Source organism: Vulpes lagopus, chromosome 2, assembly GCF_018345385.1.
Source record: "Vulpes lagopus strain Blue_001 chromosome 2, ASM1834538v1, whole genome shotgun sequence".
NCBI classification, from domain to species: domain Eukaryota; kingdom Metazoa; phylum Chordata; class Mammalia; order Carnivora; family Canidae; genus Vulpes; species Vulpes lagopus.
In genome coordinates, this window is record NC_054825.1 from 32,555,044 (window position 1) to 32,574,068 (window position 19,025).

The 19,025-nt window shown below is 47.6% G+C and overlaps 1 protein-coding gene and 1 pseudogene across 1 annotated transcript; one reads left to right on the forward strand and one right to left on the reverse strand.

Moving 5' to 3' along the window:
* Positions 1-9,764: 9,764 nt before the first annotated feature.
* Positions 9,765-12,607, reverse strand: LOC121476921 (extensin-like). Its single transcript, XM_041731066.1, has 3 exons — positions 12,541-12,607; positions 10,336-10,778; positions 9,765-10,223 (listed from the first exon to the last, which is right to left on the reverse strand). The coding sequence occupies exons 1-3, from the start codon at positions 12,605-12,607 to the stop codon at positions 9,765-9,767; spliced, it is 969 nt and encodes a 322-aa protein (XP_041587000.1).
* Positions 12,608-12,938: 331 nt separating this feature from the next.
* Positions 12,939-14,033, forward strand: LOC121476932 (annotated as a pseudogene).
* The last annotated feature ends 4,992 nt before the right edge of the window (positions 14,034-19,025 follow it).

The window sequence follows — 19,025 nt, forward strand, 5'->3', positions numbered from 1 at the left end:
ATGTTGTAATGAAACAATGTCTTTTCTATCTGGCTGCTCTGGGACGGGAGTTTTACCAGCTGGCCTTAGAGTGTTCCCTAATGAGGGGCACCTGGGTGGCTCAGCGGTTGAGCGTCTGCCTTGGGCTCAGGGTGTGATCCCTGGGTTCTGGGATCGAGTCCCACATCAGGCTGTCTGCCAGGAGCCTGCTTCTCCCTCTGCCTATGTCTCTCTCTGTGTTTCTCATGAGTGAATAAATAAAATGTGTAAAAATATATATATATTCCCTAATGAGTCCCTCTCCAGGCTGGTTGCTGCCACCGTGGCCCCTCTCCTTTGTGAAGGGAAGCAAACTGAGGATGGATATCACCTACATGGTATCAGACACCTCTTGGTAGTCCCTTGTAGCATTTTGATGGCAAATAGACAAGTTCTTCAGTCACAGCTTAAGGAGGACATGGGACCAGTGGTTAGGGACCTGCAAGGATGAGGCTCTAGGTCATACTGTCAAGTAAGCCTCAGACACACAGGCGCTGGGTGAGGGTGAAGGGAATTTAGAATGTGTGATGGAAACTGGAGTTAACGAGCCTGAGTTACCAACTGTCTTAAGGGGCAGAGGCTGTATCTCAGTGATCTTCCTTTTCTAAGCTTCCCACAGGAGAAGCTGGCCCACCAGAACGTAGGCGGGGCTGCCTTCAGAAGTTGCATGACACTGAAAGTTGACACCTGCTGCATCACTCAGATACCATCTCAGAACCCAAGGACTCTGTTCTTGAGGTGCCAGGAGAGTTGCCGGCAGAGGGCACGTCCATCAGGCTTCTTCCAGAATGTCTGAGCTGAAGAGACTGCACATGTCGCCTTTCTCAGGTGGTCCAGTGCTTGGGGAAGCAGGCATATCTGGGCCTGGCCCCCTGCCCCAGCCCTGGAGAGCTTTGAAAGTGTCAGCTGAGGCCTTCATGCAGGCTGTATTGCTCATAGCCAACTTCTCCCCCTGCCCAATTCTACTTCCCTCCCTTCCCCACCCCCACCACCCCAGGTCATGGTCCCAAGGGCACCCCTCGTAAACTTTCCTCACACTAACCACCAGGTCACAGTTTGCTTCCTAGGAAAATCAACTTGTGACAACCATGACAGAAACTGAATTTTTTTTTCTTTGATGGGATTTATTTGGAGGTTTTTTTTCACAAGGGCATACTTTAAACTGACCCATTCAAATGGATGGTTTTATTCCATGTCAAAAACTCACCATCATGGGCAAGAGGGAAACAAACTAGGCCCAGACTACTGCCTTGGTCCAGGTGGGGAATGGAAAGACTGGCACAGGGTAGTGGAGGCGGGAGTGGGGAGAAATCACTGGATCTGAGGCAGATTTTTAACATAGAGCAGGCTGGCTCGGGCTACCCTCCTCCTGTCTCCTTCCTTGGCCAGACAACAGAGAGCGTCTCCCTCTGCAGTGGGCCCCTAGAGCAGGAGACCTGTCAACTCTGCTAGCCCCACTCCTCTATGCCAGGAGCGCACAATGGCAGGAGGAAGTGTAGCAGGTGCAGCCTGGTGTCCCCCATCCCTCAGGCATGAGCTGAGTTCGCTCCCTCAGCTGCCCCATCATCCACCTCCAGGAGCCCTGCTCTAGAGGAAAGAGTAGCATCTAGAAAGTACATCAGGTATGATGGTCCCTTACACTGATGGTACTTTACAAAATGCACTTATATTTGTTGTGTTGCTGTGAGAGCATGATAAACCCTACTAACAGGCGATTTCATGGGTGGGGAACCAGGGACTCTGTGCAAATGAGAATTAGAATGTATTGAGTCATGAATGAGCATGTGCTGGAAGTTACAGCAAACGCTGAGGTTTCTGCTCTGGAAGAATGCCTGTGGCCAAGGACTGAGAGCTTCAGGGGATTTGTTGCGGTGGTTAGGTTGTGGCTGACTACCCTCCTCCCTCTAAATATTCTCTTGGTGCCATGTCATTGAATCAATTGGAAAAGAATTAGAGCTTTTCTAGCCAATGGGATTAAGCCAACAAGGAATTGAATTGCTGAAACAATTTGGCAGAAGACACTGCATTGAAGCAACAGCCAGTTCTGGTGATAAATATACTTCAAAACCTTGGCAAAAACATCTGTTGAATTAAGAGAAGGTTTATTCCATTGTGGCTACATGTATATATCCTGAGATTTGTGTTTAATGTTTTCTGAAGGGAGATGCATGGTGAATTGTTTCTAACTTCTGACACATCATGAATTTCCATACACTCTTCACAGATGAAAGCATTACACTCTTGGCAACCTTGGTGTAGGCCAAGAATCTGAGGTTTGTGAGATGCTACAAGAGAAACAGGAGCTTAAAAAGTAGTCCACCTCATTCCAGCTTCTGCAGGAAGGCCTGGAGTCCAAGGAGAAAGGGCAACCAGTCTGCATGTGGTCGGAGGCTGCTGGTCAAGGCCTGGCATGTGGGTCAGTCATTGCTGAAACACAGGTGGGCAAAGCCTAGCAGTGGGAAGAAAGAAAACCATGTGGGCCATTAAACACTGATAAATAAAGTAATCTTGGTCTGTTCTTCTTGCCTTGGCCTGTTACAGAAGCTGCACATCTGGCTGTTTCCTGTGGTGTGTGTACCATAAATTATGAGGTAAATTATTTTGTGGTGGGATTCTGTTGGTTTGTCCCAGAGGCCCTCTTTGATTGGATTTGAGCCTGTCTATCCTTCCTGCAGTAGTTGGTGGGTGCAGATAGCAAAGGCCAAGGGCAGTGGAGGGACTGAAGCACAGCGAGTCACCAGCAGAATGAATCCGGGCTGTAGGCTCCACCTTGTGGCTGAAGAGATGACGTGTTCTTTTTGTGCTCCAGTGTGTTGGGCACGTTGGAGTCCTGTTTCTATTGCTCTCCCCTCTCCCACTATACCTGTCTGCCATGGGAGAGTCCTCCCTCCTGAGAGGGATCTGGAGACCTGGGGACTCATGGGGAGAGACCTGTCTCTGCCAGATTTTCACTCCCCTGGACTCACCCCACTCTGAAAGGAACCAAGCTTTTCTCCCAGGGCAACCAGTTCCACCACTCCTAGCCATGAGAACTTAGCCAAGTCACTTACCCCTTCTTGACGCAGGGGCCCTGTATTGTAATTTGTGTCTTCTGTCCTCTGGATCAGTCTTCTTTTTCGTTTCTATTTGACTTCTGTAGTCATCTCTATTATCTCCTTCTTTCTCTTTGCCTTGGGTTAGTATGATCTTTTTCTGGTTATTTTGAGGTAGACATTTAGATCAGTGGTTTGAGACTTTTTTTCTTTCCTCACACAAGTGTTTAGTGGTATATATTTCCCTTTATGCACTCCTTTGGCTGCATGCCACAAATTTGATAGGCTGTGTTTTCATTTTCATTCATTTCAAAATAGTTTCCCAATTTCTCTTGTGATTTCTTCTCTGACCCCTGGAATATTTCTCTTGTGATTTCTTTTCTGACCTCTGGGATATTGTGTTTAATATCTAAATACTTGGTGGTTTTCTGTCTTTCTGTTACTGATATCGAATTCAATTCCACCATGAATTGGAACTAAATCCTTTTCAGTTGATCAACTCTCAGTTTCTTTTATAGCCCAGATCATGCTCTAAACCGGTGACTGTTCTATGTGTACTTGAAGAAGATGTGTACTCTGCTATTTAGGATTAAGTGTTTTATAAACTACATTAATTAGGTCAAATTGGTTGATAGGTTCAGGGTAATTAGGCTCAAGTCTTCTATCTTCTTACTGATTTTCTATCTACTCGTTCAGTCATTTACTGAGAGGGGACACTGGAAATCTATAGCTATGATCATGTCTTTTGGTTCTGTCAGTTTTGTTTTATATCTTTTAAAGCTCTTTTTTAGGTGCATATACATTTAAGATTCTTCTATTTTGTAATGAGGTAACTCCTTTGTGCTTATGAAGTGAACATCTTTATCTCAGGTAGTATTCCCTCTTCTGAAATTACTTTGATATTAAAAAGCCGTCCCAGCTTTCTTTGATCAGTGTTTGAATATCACATCCTTTTAATTTTTCTAGTCTTTGTATTGAGTTGATTTTCTGTAGAAAGCATTTGTTTGATTGAGTCTTGCTTTTTCATTCAGCCTGGCGATCTCTACTTTTTAGTTTTGACTATTTTTATTTCATTTACTTTTTACTTTTTCTTTTTTTAAAGATTTTATTCATTTGAAAGAGAGAGAGAGAGAGCATTAGTAGGTTGGGGAGGCAGAGGGAGAGGGAGAAGCAGACTCCCTGCTGAGCCAGAAGCCCAATGTGGACTGATCCCAGGACATTGAGATCTTAATCTGAGCCAAAGACAGATGCTTAACCATCTGAGCCCCCAGGCACCCCTATTTTATTGAATTTTTTGATGTCATTGGGTAAATGTCATCTTGCTACTGATTTTCTCAGAGTCATTTTTGTTGTTTTCTTTTTTTAACCTGCAGTTTTTGGATCAATTGTTGATTTTTTATGGTTCCATTTTATCTCAATTATTTATAAGCTCCATCTATTCTTTCTGTTGTTGTTTTTTAGTGGTTTATAATTTATATCATCATACTCTATCAAGCATGGTATATAAACCTTACAGTAGCATAGTCATTTCTTGCCTACCATATTTTATATTGTTATATATTTTATTTCTACCTGTGTTTAAACCCAACAATAGTCTTTAAAAGAAATTTAAAAGTTAGTCTATAATACTCTAAACAATTTTATGTAAGTAATTCCTTCATGACTCTTTCCAGTGGTCTTCATTCCTTCCTACAGATCCATGCTTCCATTTGGGATCATTTTCCTTTAGCATGAACAATTTATTTTAGTCATAATCTTAATGAGTGTGGTCTGCTGTGATGAATTTACTTCATTTTGGAATGTCTGAAAATCTTTTTATATAGCCATTTTTATTGAGGCATATTTTCAATATATAATTTTATGTAGTTTTAAAAAATCAATTGTGAATTGATTTTTAAACACCAAAATGATATAGGAGTGTAAGGAAATGTGAACTGGGTTATGAGGCTCATCCTTTTGTTCTTTCTGGTGTCATTGAGGTGAGTGGGCAAATACTACTACTTGAAAAGCATTCGTGGCAGCAGAGACCTTGTGCAGGGACTTATACTAAGCATCATGGGGGACTTTCAGTCTTGTAAGGGTAGAGAGAGAAAACATGGTCCTTGTTTGGTAAGCGGTAAAGGTGTAACTGAAGAAAGGCAGAATATATACATTCTTACATCTTGGATGAAATAATCGTCCTTTTTAAGGAGCAGCACACACAAAATACCGTGTTCTAAGGTGAAGCTGTGATTGATGACTGACCAGAGTGCAATCATAGTGTACTTAAAAGAAATGATGGCAGAGTGGCACTGGGGTGGTGCGTTCGGTGAAACGTCAGACTCTTAGTTTTGGCTCAGGTGGTGATCTTAGGGTCGTGAGATCAAGCCCCACATCAGGCTGTGTGCTCAGCTCGGAGTCTGCTTAGGATTCTCTTTCCCTCTGCTCTGTCTACTCCCCAAATAAATAAATAGATCTTAAAAGGAAATTAGGGATGGCATAAATAGGCCAGGAAGGATAAGGAAGATAATTTCAGATGGGGTAAAGACAAGCTCAACTCTGGACAAGTGGACTGGGAAGGAGACTGGGTAGAGAGAAAGAGGACTTTGGGCTGACAAGGAATTGGAGTTTGGTATTTATGGTCTGACCTGAATACAGAGTTAGAAATTTTTAATTTGAGGGCAGCCCCGGTGGCACAGCGGTTTGGCACCGCCTGCAGCCCAGGGTGTGATCCTAGAGACCTGGGATTGAGTCCCACATCGGGCTCCCTGCATGGAGCCTGCTTCTCCCTCTGCCTGTGTCTCTGCCTCTCTCTCTGTGTCTCTATGAATAAAAAAAACTTTTAAAAAAATCTTAAAAAAGAAGAAATTTTTAATTTGATTAGATAGAAATTTGAGCAAGAGGGCAGCCTGGGTGGCTGAGTGGTGTAGCGCAGCCTTCAGCCCAGGGCCTGATCCTGGAGACCCGGAATCAAGTCCCATGTCAGGCTCCCTGCATGGAGCCTGCTTCACCCTCTCTCTCTCTCTCTCTCTCTCTCTCTTTGTGTGTGTGCGTCTCATGAATAAATAAATAAAATCTTAAAGAAAAAGAACCGTAAGGTGCCCCGGAACCGTAAGTAATTTAGCAGAGTGAAGGAATTTACAACCCAAATCTCTCATGAAGTTTACCCATGAGAAAGAAGTCAAATTACCTATACAGAATCCTTCAGAGATTCAAGATTTGAAAGTGCCAGTTCTCAAGGAAGACAAAGCATAGATGAAGCTAAAAGAGTACAGTGTATTAAGATTCTGTGTTCTGGGGCGCCTTGGTGGCTCAGCAGTTGAGCTTCTGCCTTTGGCTCAGGGCGTGATCCTGGGGTCCTGGGATCGAGTCTCACATCAGGTTCCCCACAACGAGCCTGCTTCTCCCTCTGCCTGTGTCTCTGCCTCTCTAAGTGTCTCTCATGAATAAATAAATGAAATCTTAAAAAAAAAAAAAAAAGAAATTCTGCATTCATAGCTGTTGCTACCTCCATTTTTCCGCTATCCTTTGCAGAGGATGCACATCATGTTTGTTCCTATAGGATATAGAATGTTCACTCTCTAGAGTAGGGATTCTTTACCTCAGTACTTGATATTTTGGACAAGTATCTGTAGTGGGGAGCTGTTTTGTGCATTGTACTATGTTTAGCAGCATTGCTGACCTCTACCCTCCAGATGCCAAAATTAATGGCAACAAATAACATCTTAAGACATTGCCAAATTGTCCTTTGGGTTGTGGGTGGACAAAAATCACCCCAGGTTAAAATCTGTTCTAGAGAAACTAAAACGAGACCCCCTGGACCTGGAACAGCTGGCATAGTGAAGTCAGAATGAGGTACAAGGATGAAAACCTGGGCATTGGACAATGGTTCACATATTGATTTCTGGGATCCCTAGGTCCTTCTTCCATTCTGCTTCCAGTAACCCAGGAGCCAGGTAACAGAAGACTATAGGATTCTTTTCTAGGGAAACTAAATATCCCCAGAGAAAAAACTTCCATATACTGATACCTAGATAGAAAGGGACTATAAAGCTCACAGCACAGTGAAAGAAAAATCTCAAGACACAACGATCATAAAACTTTTGATTGCTTAGATTAAATAAATCTTAAAAGCTCCCAGAGAGAGAAAGAGACATGCAATCATGTTTTTGGAGTCAGAGTGCTTTCAGAATGTATAATCATCACTGGGTATATCAACAGCGCAGCCATAGCTGCATAAAATTCTGAGAGAATAATGGTCAAACTAAATTAGGTATCTTTGATGATAAATGTTAATACCTTGTATGTCCTGATCTGCACCTTGATTTTCGAGTTACTAGAATAACTTGGAAACTGTTTCACATCTGTTCACATAGATCTACCTCAGTCAGAGGCAGGATAGTATGGTGGTTAAGAGCTCAGACCCTGGAGCCAGTGCATCAGTTCAAATTCCAGCTCTGGCGCCTACTAACCATGTGATATTGGCATACTGGTTAGTATCTGGAATACCATGTTTTCATCTCTTCAAGGAAATGAATTATTACAGTATTTCCCTCATTGGGAGTTTATGTGTCTAGAGTGAATCAGTGTGTCAACCTAAAGTCAGCTGATTGTCCATATTAACCACATCTCCAAAGTACCTTTACAGTAATATTAAATTAGTATTCAATTAAATAATTGAGTACTATAGCCTAGCCAAGTTGGTACACAATACTAACCATCACAATCCACCTCTTATAAATTTGGCACCCATACACATCTCCTTAAATCATATGTAATCTCTAAATAAAGAAATAACAAAGTCATACTTCTATCTATCATGATACAACTATCCTGCATACTAAAACAAAACAAGACAAAAAACAAAAAAAACCCCAAACCAAAACCTAACTCTTTAGACAAAAGAAGATGTCAAGTCCTTGGGTGATGTTTATTCTTCTCATTGATATCCTAACAAAGATCACACACACACACTTATAACAAAGTGTAGCTGTTCATAATAACTACAGTCCTTGATTCTGCAACTGGTCATTTGATTATAGCTAATTCCTTCCTTCCTTCCTTCCTTCCTTCCTTCCTTCCTTCCTTCCTTCCTTCCTTCCTTCCTTCCTTCCTTCCTTCCTTCCCCTCTCTCCCTCCCTCCCTCAATCCCTCCTTCCTTTGTGGGACCCAGGAAATTTAACAAAAATCCCCTACCCCTGGACAAGCAGAGCAGGACTAACTCCATTTTGTGCTACACCCGCCGCCTCCTGTATGACCCCCACCTGACCTGCTTATTGCTTAAGGCGCTGCCCCACCCTAGTCAACCGCTGGGCACACCCTAATCGGAAATCGGCTCATAACAATGTAACCCTGCCTTGTGCCCGCCAAAACTGCGCGCCGATTCTGACCACAGTAACAGCCAGCTCAAGTGGATACTATAGGGTAAGGGGGGGGTCCTCGTCTGTAGGGAGGCCGGGGGTCCTCGTCTGTAAGGAGGCCGGGGTCCTCGTCTGTAGGAGGCGGGGTCCTCGTCTGTAAGGAGGCCGGGGTCCTCGTCTGTAAGGAGGCGGGGGTCCTCGTCTGTAGGGGCCGGGGGTCCTCGCTGGGGTCTCGTGTAAGGAGGCCGGGGGTCCTCGTCTGTAGGAGGCCGGGGGTCCTCGTCTGTAGGAGGCCGGGGTCCTCGTCTGTAGGGGCCGGGGTCCTCGTCTGTATGGAGGCCGGGGGTCCTCGTCTGTAAGGAGGCCGGGGGTCCTCGTCTGTAGGAGGCCGGGGGTCCTCGTCTGTAGGGAGGCGGGGTCCTCGTCTGTAGGAGGCGGGGGTCCTCGTCTGTAGGGGCCGGGGTCCTCGTCTGTAGGAGGCCGGGGTCCTCGTCTGTAAGGAGGCCGGGGGTCCTCGTCTGTATGGAGGCCGGGGGTCCTCGTCTGTAGGAGGACGGGGGTCCTCGTCTGTATGGAGGCCGGGGGTCCTCGTCTGTGGAGGAGGCCGGGGTCCTCTCTGTAGGAGGCCGGGGTCCTCGTCTGTAGGAGGCGGGGGTCCTCGTCTGTAGGGAGGCCGGGGGTCCTCGTCTGTATGGGAGGCGGGGGTCCTGTCTGTAGGGAGGCGGGGTCCTCGTCTGTAGGAGGCGGGTCCTCGTCTGTAAGGAGGCCGGGGGTCCTCGTCTGTAGGAGGCCGGGGTCCTCGTCTGTAGGGAGGCCGGGGTCCTCGTCTGTATGGAGGCGGGGGTCCTCGTCTGTAGGAGGCCGGGGTCCTCGTCTGTAGGAGGCCGGGGGTCCTCGTCTGTATGGAGGCCGGGGGTCCTCGTCTGTAGGAGGCCGGGGGTCCTCGTCTGTATGGAGGCCGGGGGTCCTCGTCTGTATGGAGGCCGGGGTCCTCGTCTGTAGGGAGGCCGGGGTCCTCGTCTGTAGGGAGGACGGGGTCCTCGTCTGTAGGGAGGCCGGGGTCCTCGTCTGTGGGGTCCTCGTCTGTAAGGAGGCCGGGGGTCCTCGTCTGTAGGAGGACGGGGTCCTCGTCTGTAGGAGGCCGGGGTCCTCGTCTGTAGGAGGACGGGGGTCCTCGTCTGTAGGGAGGCCGGGGTCCTCGTCTGTAGGAGGCCGGGGTCCTCGTCTGTGGCCTCTCTGTAGGAGGCCGGGGTCCTCGTCTGTAGGAGGCCGGGGTCCTCGTCTGTAGGGAGGCCGGGGGTCCTCGTCTGTAGGAGGCCGGGGGCCCGTCTTAGGCGTCTGGTGGAGCGGGGTCCTCGTCTTGAGGCGGTCCCGTCTAGGCCGGTCCTTCTGTAGGAGGCGGTCCCGTCTGTAGGGAGCGGCCCGGGTCCTCGTCTGTAAGAGGCCGGGCCTCGTCTGTAGGAGGCGGGTCCTCGTCTTGGGGTCCTCGTCGTAGGAGCCGGGTCCTCGTCTGTAGGAGGCCGGGTCCGTCTGTAGGAGGCGGGGTCCTCGTCTGTAGGGCCGGGTCCTCCTCCTTAGGAGGCCGGGGTCCTCGTCTGTAAGGAGGGGGCTCGTCCTCGTCTGTAGGAGGCGGGTCCTCGCTGTGGCCGGGCCGTCGTGTAAGGAGGCGGGTCCCGTCTGTAGGAGGCCGGGTCCTCTCTGTAGGAGCCGGTCCTCGCGAGGAGCGGGTCCTCGTCTTAGGAGGCCGGTCCTCGTCGTAGAGCGGGTCCTCGTCTGTAGGAGGCGGGGTCCTCGTCTGTAGGGAGGCGGGGTCCTCGTCTGTGGGGGTCCTCGTCTGTAGGAGGCGGGGTCCTCGTCTTAGGAGCCGGGGTCCTCGTCTGTAGGGAGGGCCGGGGTCCTCGTCTGTAGGGAGGGGGTCCTCGTCTGTAGGAGGCCGGGGTCCTCGCTGTAGGGAGGCGGGTCCTCGTCTGTAGGAGGCCGGTCCTCGTCTGTAGGGGGGGTCCTCCGTGACGGCCCGTCTGTAGGAGGCGGGTCCTCGTCTGTAGGAGGCGGGTCCTCGTCTGTAGAGGCGGGGTCTCGTCGTGGGAGGCCGGGTCCTCGTCGTAGGAGCCGGGTCTGTCTTTAAGGAGGCCGGGGTCCTCGTCTGTAGGGGCCGGGTCCTCTCTGTAGGGAGGCCGGGTCCTCTCTGGGCGGGCCTCTCTGTAGAGCGGCCCTAGGAGCGGGTCCTCGTCTGTAGGGGGGGTCCTCTCGTAGGGGGTAGGAGGGACGGGGTCCTCGTTGTAGGAGGCCGGGGTCCTCGTCTGTAGGAGGCCCGGTCCTCGTAAGAGGACGGGGTCCTCGTCTGTAAGGAGGACGGGGGTCCTCTCTGTATGGAGGCCGGGGTCCTCGTCTGTATGGAGGCGGGGGTCCTCGTCTTAGTGGAGGCCGGGGTCCTCGTCTGTAGGGAGGCCGGGGTCCTCTCGTAGGGCCGGTCCTCGTCTGAGGGGCAGGGGGGTCCTCGTCTGTAGGAGGCCGGGGTCCTCGTCTGTGGAGGGGCGGGTCCTCGTCGTTGGAGGCCTGGGGGTCCTCGTCTGTAGGGAGGCCGGGGGTCCTAGCTGTAGGGAGGACGGGGGTCCTCGTCTGTAGGGAGGCCGGGGTCCCTCGTCTGTAGGGAAGGGCCGGGGGTCCTCGTCTGTAGGGAGGACGGGGGTCCTCGTCTGTAGGGAGGCGGGGGTCCTCGTCTGTAGGGAGGCCGGGTCCTCGTCTGTAGGGAGGCCGGGGGTCCTCGTCTGTAAGGAGGCCGGGGGTCCTCGTCTGTAGGGGTGTAGGCCGGGGGGTCCTCGTCTGTATGGAGGCCGGGGGGTCTCGTCTGTAGGGAGGCCGGGGGTCCTCGTCTGTAAGGAGGCCGGGGGTCCTCGTCTGTATGGAGGCCGGGGTCCTCGTCTGTAGGGAGGCCGGGGGTCCTCGTCTGTAGCGGGAGGCACGGGAGGTCCTCTCTGTCGGGAGGCCGGGGGGTCCTCGTCTGTAGGGAGGACGGGGGTCCTCGTCTGTATGGAGGCGGGGTCCTCGTCTGTTGGAGGCCGGGGTCCTCGTCTGTAAGGAGGCGGGGGGTCCTCGTCTGTAAGGAGGCCGGGGGTCCTCGTCTGTATGGAGGCCGGGGGTCCTCATCTTTAAGGAGGCCGGGGGTCCTCGTCTGTAGGGAGGCCGGGGGTCCTCGTCTGTAAGGAGGCCGGGGGTCCTCGTCTGTATGGAGGCCGGGGGTCCTCGTCTGTATGGAGGCCGGGGTCCTCATCTTTAAGGAGGCCGGGGGTCCTCGTCTGTAGGGAGGCCGGGGGTCCTCGTCTGTAAGGAGGCCGGGGTCCTCGTCTGTAGGGAGGCCGGGGTCCTCGTCTGTAGGGAGGCCGGGGGTCCTCGTCTGTAAGGAGGCCGGGGGTCCTCGTCTGTATGGAGGCCGGGGTCCTCGTCTGTAAGGAGGCCGGGGGTCCTCGTCTGTATGGAGGCCGGGGTCCTCATCTTTAAGGAGGCCGGGGGTCCTCGTCTGTAGGGAGGCCGGGGGTCCTCGTCTGTAGGGAGGCCGGGGGTCCTCGTCTGTAGGGAGGATGGGGGTCCTCGTCTGTAGGGAGGCCGGGGGTCCTCGTCTGTAGGGAGGATGGGGGTCCTCGTCTGTAAGGAGGCCGGGGGTCCTTGTCTGTAGGGAGGCCGGGGGTCCTCGTCTGTAGGGAGGCCGGGGGTCCTCGTCTGTAAGGAGGCCGGGGGTCCTCGTCTGTAGGAGGCCGGGGGTCCTCGTCTGTAGGGAGGATGGGGGTCCTCGTCTGTAGGGAGGCCGGGGGTCCTCGACTGTAGGGAGGCCGGGGGTCCTCGTCTGTAGGGAGGCCGGGGGTCCTCGTCTGTAGGGAGGCCGGGGGTCCTCGTCTGTAAGGAGGCCGGGGGTCCTCGTCTGTAGGGAGGACGGGGGTCCTCGTCTGTAGGGAGGACGGGGGTCCTCGTCTGTATGGAGGGCCGGCTGCCAGCCCTTCGGATTACTTTCTGTCTTGTCTCGGTGGCCGCAGTAGAACGTTTGTGTGTTACTGTGTTCTTGTTAACTGTGCGTTTGACTGTGTTATTTGTTAACTGTCATAACTGTCTGTGCCTTGGTGTGGACGGGGCACATATGGGGCAGATGGAAACCATACCCTTGTCTCTTATGCTCTCGGACTTCTCGGATGTTAGGGAAAGAGCTCGTATTCTGAGCATAGACATACGGAGAGAGAGATTGCAAATTTATTGCATATCAGAATGGCCAACCTTTGACGTGGGATGGCCCCGTGAAGGAACTTTCCACCTACCTATTATCTTACAGGTTAAGGCCGTGATCTTCAGGGACAAACCAGATGGCCACCCTGACCAGATGCCCAACATCTGCACCATGTTGTACAGCAGATATCTAGAACTTTACATCTTAGGTAACTGAAACTCTTTGCTCATTGAATAGCAACTCCCTATTTCCTCTTCCCCCGAGCCCCTGGCAAAGACCATTCTAGTCTGCTTCTAGGAGTTTTGGCTATTTTAGATATTTCATTTCAGTTAAATCATGCGGTACGTCCTTCCATGACTGTTTTATCTCACTTAGCAAGGTCTGGCAGCAAGGATCAGGCCAACGAAGGGCTCGTTGGCTGTTGCAGGGCCCCTGGCTGTGTGTGCTGTCCCAGGGCTGCACACTCTCCTACCAGGTGTGCACGCTGCAGTGAAGGTGGGTGCACGGCTGGAGGGGCTAGCTACAGGTGCACATGGTGTTGCAGTCTGGGACGAGACAGGGCTGACCTGGGCAGCTGCAGAGGCCTTGGCTGTCAGCACGTGCCCACATGGCTTCATGCTTGGCCTTGGGAGGAGGGGGAGAGTTCTAAAGATTGCAAAGGGACAAACTTTTCTGAACTCTCCTTTTTATTTACCCACTGTGAAACTGTCAACTCTCTAACTAAACAAATTGTTTAATGTCAAAATCAGATTGCAAGATACATGGTATTTACTCGACAGATGTTTGGTAATTTAGTTGAAATACTTTCCAATGCAGAGTTCGTAAAGTCATAGAGTTTGACCCTTGAACAACACAGGGGCAAGGGAGTTCAACCCCTGTGTAGCTGAAAATCCACATATAACTTGACTTTGAGGGCAGGACACAGCTCTCAGAATGCTGACACTCCCTTCATTCTGTATTATCTTAAATATTTTATTTAAAACATCTAGAATTGTAGCCCCTTCCTTTTTAATAAAAAATAACTTAATTTCTTTAAGCTTTACTACCACATTATGAGTTAATATTTAGATTCAAAAAGTCCTCTGTCTCCCCATATCACTGTCTACAGTTGGTCTCTTCACATAGTGGTATCTGTTTGTCATTGTGATACTGGGATGGCCTTGGGTACAGGGGTCTCTCTTTTTGGTTTGTCATCCCTTAGGGCCCCTGGGAACTTTGAGTCTCATTTGTGAAGTTCCTGTGTCTAGGGCCGTCACCGATCTGCACAGCCAGGTTTGCACTTTCTTCCCTCTCACGTATCATATCAGCAATGAGATCCGACACTTGATGTGAGACCCAGGGAGAGGACTGAAGATTCCCCAGCTGTACTAGTCTGGAGTGGCTATCTTGGTTCTCACTGTGTTGTCCTCTGTAGGGCTGGCAGCCATGTGAAGAGCTGGAGTTCCTAGCATCTCCTGATTAATTTAGACCCTTTTGTGTTTGCACTTCCCCTTGCAGCTCAGGAGCAATAAAGTACCTTATAGAATGAGAGCAGTGGACAAAGGTCCAGTTTCCCCTTTGTTTCTAAAGATGGAATGACTCAAAACTTCTCTTTCCCTGCCCCTAGTTTACAGTCTCCTTTGGGCCTAGGAGCCTCGTTTTCTCTCCATATGGGGCCTTCATTTGTGCAGTCAGCTTTCGGCTCCTTCTTTTTGAGACAGTGGAAACAAGGCCAGTTCTTTGGCCTCTGCTATGGGGACTGGGAGTGGGGCTTTAGGTTCCACTGCCTGGGGTCACTAGCTTACAGGACAATTCTACTCACTGGTCAGAGTTCAGGGGTCCTCAGCACTCAAACAGTATGGCTGAAAGTAGGAGGGATGGGGGTGGAGGGGAATTAGTTTGTCCTAGCTAGAAGGTGCTTTGAAGAAAAGATACATAGCTTTTGATGCAAAAGGAAAAGCCACAAAATTACCATTGAACCTATTAATGGTTATTTCTTTTCCCTGCATTTCTGGAAAAACAAGCCTATTTTAATTTTTATTTATTTTTTTAATAGATTTTATTTATTTATTCATGAGAGACACAGAGAGAGAGAGGCAGAGACACAGGCAGAGGGAGAAGCAGGCTCCATGCAGGGAGCCCGATGTGGGACTCGATCCCAGGTCTCAGGATCAGCCCTAAGCCAAAGGCAGATGCTCAGCCACCGAGCTACCCAGGTGTGCCTCATATTTGAATTCCAGTTTGGCATAGAATAACAATTTTGAAAATCATTTCCTATTGAATCTTCAAAGACCTTACCGCACTGTAAACTGTCATGTAGAAGCATCATATATGGGAAGCCTTATTCTAAACTGAGTGTTATCCTTTATAACTTATTTTCTGCTCCAGAATTTTTTTAGGGTTTTGTTTTTATTTCTTAATGTTCTAAGGTCTCAAAAGATTATGGGAACATGAGTCTTACTTTAATCCTGCTACTAACTTGGTGGATCCTTTGGATTTTTCACAAGTTTAGGAAATTTTTTCTTGATTTCCTTTGCTTATTTTTACATTTGACTATATTTTCTGTCCTTGAAACTCCTGTCATAAATTCACTTGTACTTCTAGAACTATTGTCCAACTTTGTTTATAGTTTTCATTATTATTATTTTGTACTCTATTCTTGGAAAACCCCTGGTTTCCCAATGTCTTTCTGCTAAGTAAATTGAACTGCAGCTAACTCTAGTTTATTACTCAGCGTATTTATTTACTTAAAAAAAATGTTTTTGAAATCATATTAATTCCAAGATCTTTTCTTTTTCTATTAACTTTTTCTTTTCTAATAACTATTTTTATACTGCTAAATTTTATTTTATGATATTAATCTTATTTTTTTATTTCCAAAATTTATTTATTTAAATTGAAGTTAGTTAACATAGACTGTAGTATATTGGTTTCAGGAGTAGAATTTAGTGATTCATCACTTACATATAACACCCAGGGCTCATCCTATCAAGTACTCTCCTTAATGCCCATCACTCATTTAGCCTATCCCTCCACCCACCTCCCTTCAAGCAACCCTATTTGTTCTCTATATTTAAGAGTCTCTTATGGTTTGCTTCCCTCCCTGTTTTTATTTTATTTTCCTTCCCTTCCCCTATGTTCATTTGTTTTGTTTCTTAAATTTTATGTATGAGTGAACTCATGATACTTGCCTTTCTCTAATTTCACTTAGCATAATACACTCTAGTTCCACCCACATTGTTGCAAATGGCAAGATTTCATTCTTTTGGACTGCTGAGTAATATTCCATCGTGTATATATATATATACCATATCTTCTTTATCTATTCATCAGGTGGTGGACATTTGGGCTCTTTCCATAATTTGGCTATTGCTGATAATACTGCTGTAAACATTGGGGTACATGTGCCCCTCCAAATCAGCATTTTTGTATCCTTTGGATAAATAGTAGTGCAGTTGCTGGATTGTTGAGTAGCTCTATTTTTTGACTTTTTGAGAAACCTCTATACTGTTTTCCAGAGTGGCTGCACCAATTTGCATTCCCACCAACAGTGTAAGAGGGTTTCCCTTCTTTGCATCCTTGCTAACATCTATTGTTTCCTGAGTTAATATTAGCCATTCTGACAGATGTGAGGTGGTATTTCATAGTAGTTTTGATTTGTATTTCCCTGATGATGAGTGATGTTGAGCATCTTTTCATGTGTCTGTTAGCCATCTGGATATCTTCTTTGGAAAAGTGTCTATTCATGTCTTCTGCCCATTTCTTAACTGGATTATCTGGTTTTGGGGTGTTGAATTTGGTAAGTTCTTTATAGATTTTAGATACTAACCCTTTCTTTATCCAGTAAGTCATTTTCAAATATCTTTTCCCTTTCTGGTGGTTGCCTTTTAGTATTGTTGAGTGTTTCCTTACTTGCAGAAGCTTTTTCTCTTGATGAAGTCTCAATAGTTCATTTTCGCCGTTGTTCCCCTTGCCTCTGGAGATGTGTCTACTGTGGCCAAAGTCAAAGAGGTTGCTGCCTTCCTTCTCCTCTAGGATTTTGATGGTTTCCTGTCTCACATTTAGGTATTTCATCCATTTTGAATTTATTTTTGTTTATGGTGGTCCAGTTTCATTCTTCTGCATGTGGCTGTCCAGTTTTTCCAACACCATTTGTTGTGGAGACTTTTTTTTCATTGGATATTCTTTCCTGATTTGTTGAAAATTAATTGACCATAGAGTTGAGGGTCCATTTCTAGGTTCTCTATTCTGTTCCATTGATTTATGTATCTGTTTTTGTGCTGGTACCATACAGTCTTGATGATTATACCTTTGTAATACAACTTGAAGTCCAGAATTGTGATTCCTCCCACTTTGCTTTTCTTTCTTTTTTCACTTTGCTTTTCTTTTCAACATTACTTTGGCTGTTTTTTTAAGTGATTTATTTATTTATTCATGAGAGACACAGAGAGAGAGGCAGAGACACAGGCAGGGGAAGAAGCAGCACTCGATCCCAGGACCCTGGGAACATGACCTGAGCCAAAGGCAGACACTCAACCACTGAGCCACCAAGGTGCCCTGATACTCTATTTTTTTTTTTATTGGAACATTGAGTCCATTTACATTCCAAGTAATTATTGACAGGTATAAATTTAGTGCCATTGTATTACTGTAAAGTTGCTGTTCCTGTAGATTGTCTCTGTTCCTTTCCAGTCTTTGTTGCTTTTGATCTCTCTTTCCTGCTCAAAGGGTCCCATTTAGTATTTCTTGCAGAGCTGGTTTAGTGTTGATAAACTCCTTCAGTTTTCACTTGTCTTGGAAACTCTTTATCTCTCTTTCTATTCTGAATGATAGCCTTGCTGGATAAAGTATTCTTGGCTGCCTTTTTTTTTTTTTTAAAGATTTTATTTACTTATTCATGAGAGACACAGAGAGAGAGAGAGGCAGAGACACAGGCAGAGGGAGAAGCAGGCTCCATGCAGAGAGCCCGACGTGGGACTCGATTTCGGGTCTCCAGGGTCAGGCCCTAGACCTAAGGTGGTGCTAAACCGCTGAGCCACCTGGGCCACCCCCCTTGGCTGCCTGTTTTTCCCATTTAGCACATTGAATATATCATATCACTCTTTTCTGGCCAGCTAAGTTTCTGTAGACAGATCTGCTGCTAACCCTATGTGTCTACCCTTGTAGGTTAAGGACCATTGTCTTGTACTGCTTTCAGAACTCTATCTTTGTGTTTTGTAAGTTTCACTCTGATATGTCCTGGTGTTGATTTGTTTTTGTTGAATTTGAGGGGAGTTCTCTGTGCCTCTTGGACTTGAATATCTGTTTCCTTCCCTAGATTAGGGAAGTTTTCAGCTATAATGTGTTCGAATAAACCTTCTCCCCACCCTTCCCACCCGGGATTCCCACTATTGTGCTTTATGGAATTGCTAAGTTCCTTAAGTCTATATTCATGATCTAATAGTTTTCTTTCCCTCTTCAGCTTCATTATTTTCCATAATTTTATCTTCCCTATCATATATTTGATCTTCTTCTTCCATCCTCATTGTGATTACATCTGGTCAGTTTTACATCTCAGTTATACCATTTTTTAAATTTCAGCCTGACTAGTTTTTAAGTCTTTTACCTCTGCAGCCAGGGTTTCTCTGGTGACTTTTGTGCTTCTTTCAAGCCCAGCTAGTATTCTTACGACTATAGTTCTAAATTTTTTTTTAAAGATTTTATTTATTCAGTTGAAACAGAAACACACACACACATACACAGAGCATGCTCATGAGTAGAGGGAGAGGCAGAAGGAGAGGGAGAAGCAGACTCCCCATTGAGCAGGGAGCCCAATGTGGGCCTCAATCCCAGGACCCAGAGACCTTGACCTTAGCTGAAGGCAGATGCTTAACCATGTGAGCTATCTAGATGCCCATGTAGTTCTAAATTTTTGGTCAGATATCTTACTTATATCTGTTTTGAGCAAATCCTTAGCTGTGATTTTTTTCTTGATCTTTCTTTTGGGGAGAATTCTTCCATCTTTTCATATGTCTAAGTTTCTGTCTTTTGTATACCAAGAAAGCTTATCATGGGGAATCCCATGATAAGGGTGGCTCAGTGGTTTAGTGCCACCTTCGGCTCAGGGCGTGATCCTGGAGTCCAGGGATCGAGTCCCACGTCGGGCTCCCTGTAGGGAGCCTGCTTCTCCCTCTGCCTGTGTCTCTGCCTCTCTCTCTGTGTCTTTCATGAATAAATAAATAAAATCTTAAAAAAAAAAAAAAGAAAGCTTATCATGTTACCTGCTCCTGAGAGTAATACTGTATTAAGAAGGAGTCATACACTGTCCAGGGCCTGGGGCTTCAGGAAGTGTTCTGGTATAAGCTGTGTGCACCCCGTTGTTGCGTTTTAATGGCTTTTTCCCACAGGTCAGTCCTCCGCAGTGTTCCTCCTTGTTTGCAGTGGGGAGGGTTTGGAACTTTAACT

Coding starts and splice junctions, on each gene's coding strand:
- LOC121476921 (XM_041731066.1), bottom strand. CDS start 12,607: ATGTCTATGCTCAGAATACGAGCTCTTTCCCTAACATCCGAGAAGTCC. Junction 10,779..12,540: donor CGAGAGCATAAGAGACAAGG/GTATGGTTTCCA, acceptor GCCTCCATACAG/ACGAGGACCCCGGCCTCCAT. Junction 10,224..10,335: donor CGAGGACCCGCCTCCCTACA/GCGAGGACCCCG, acceptor CGCCTCCTACAG/ACGAGGACCCCCACAGACGA.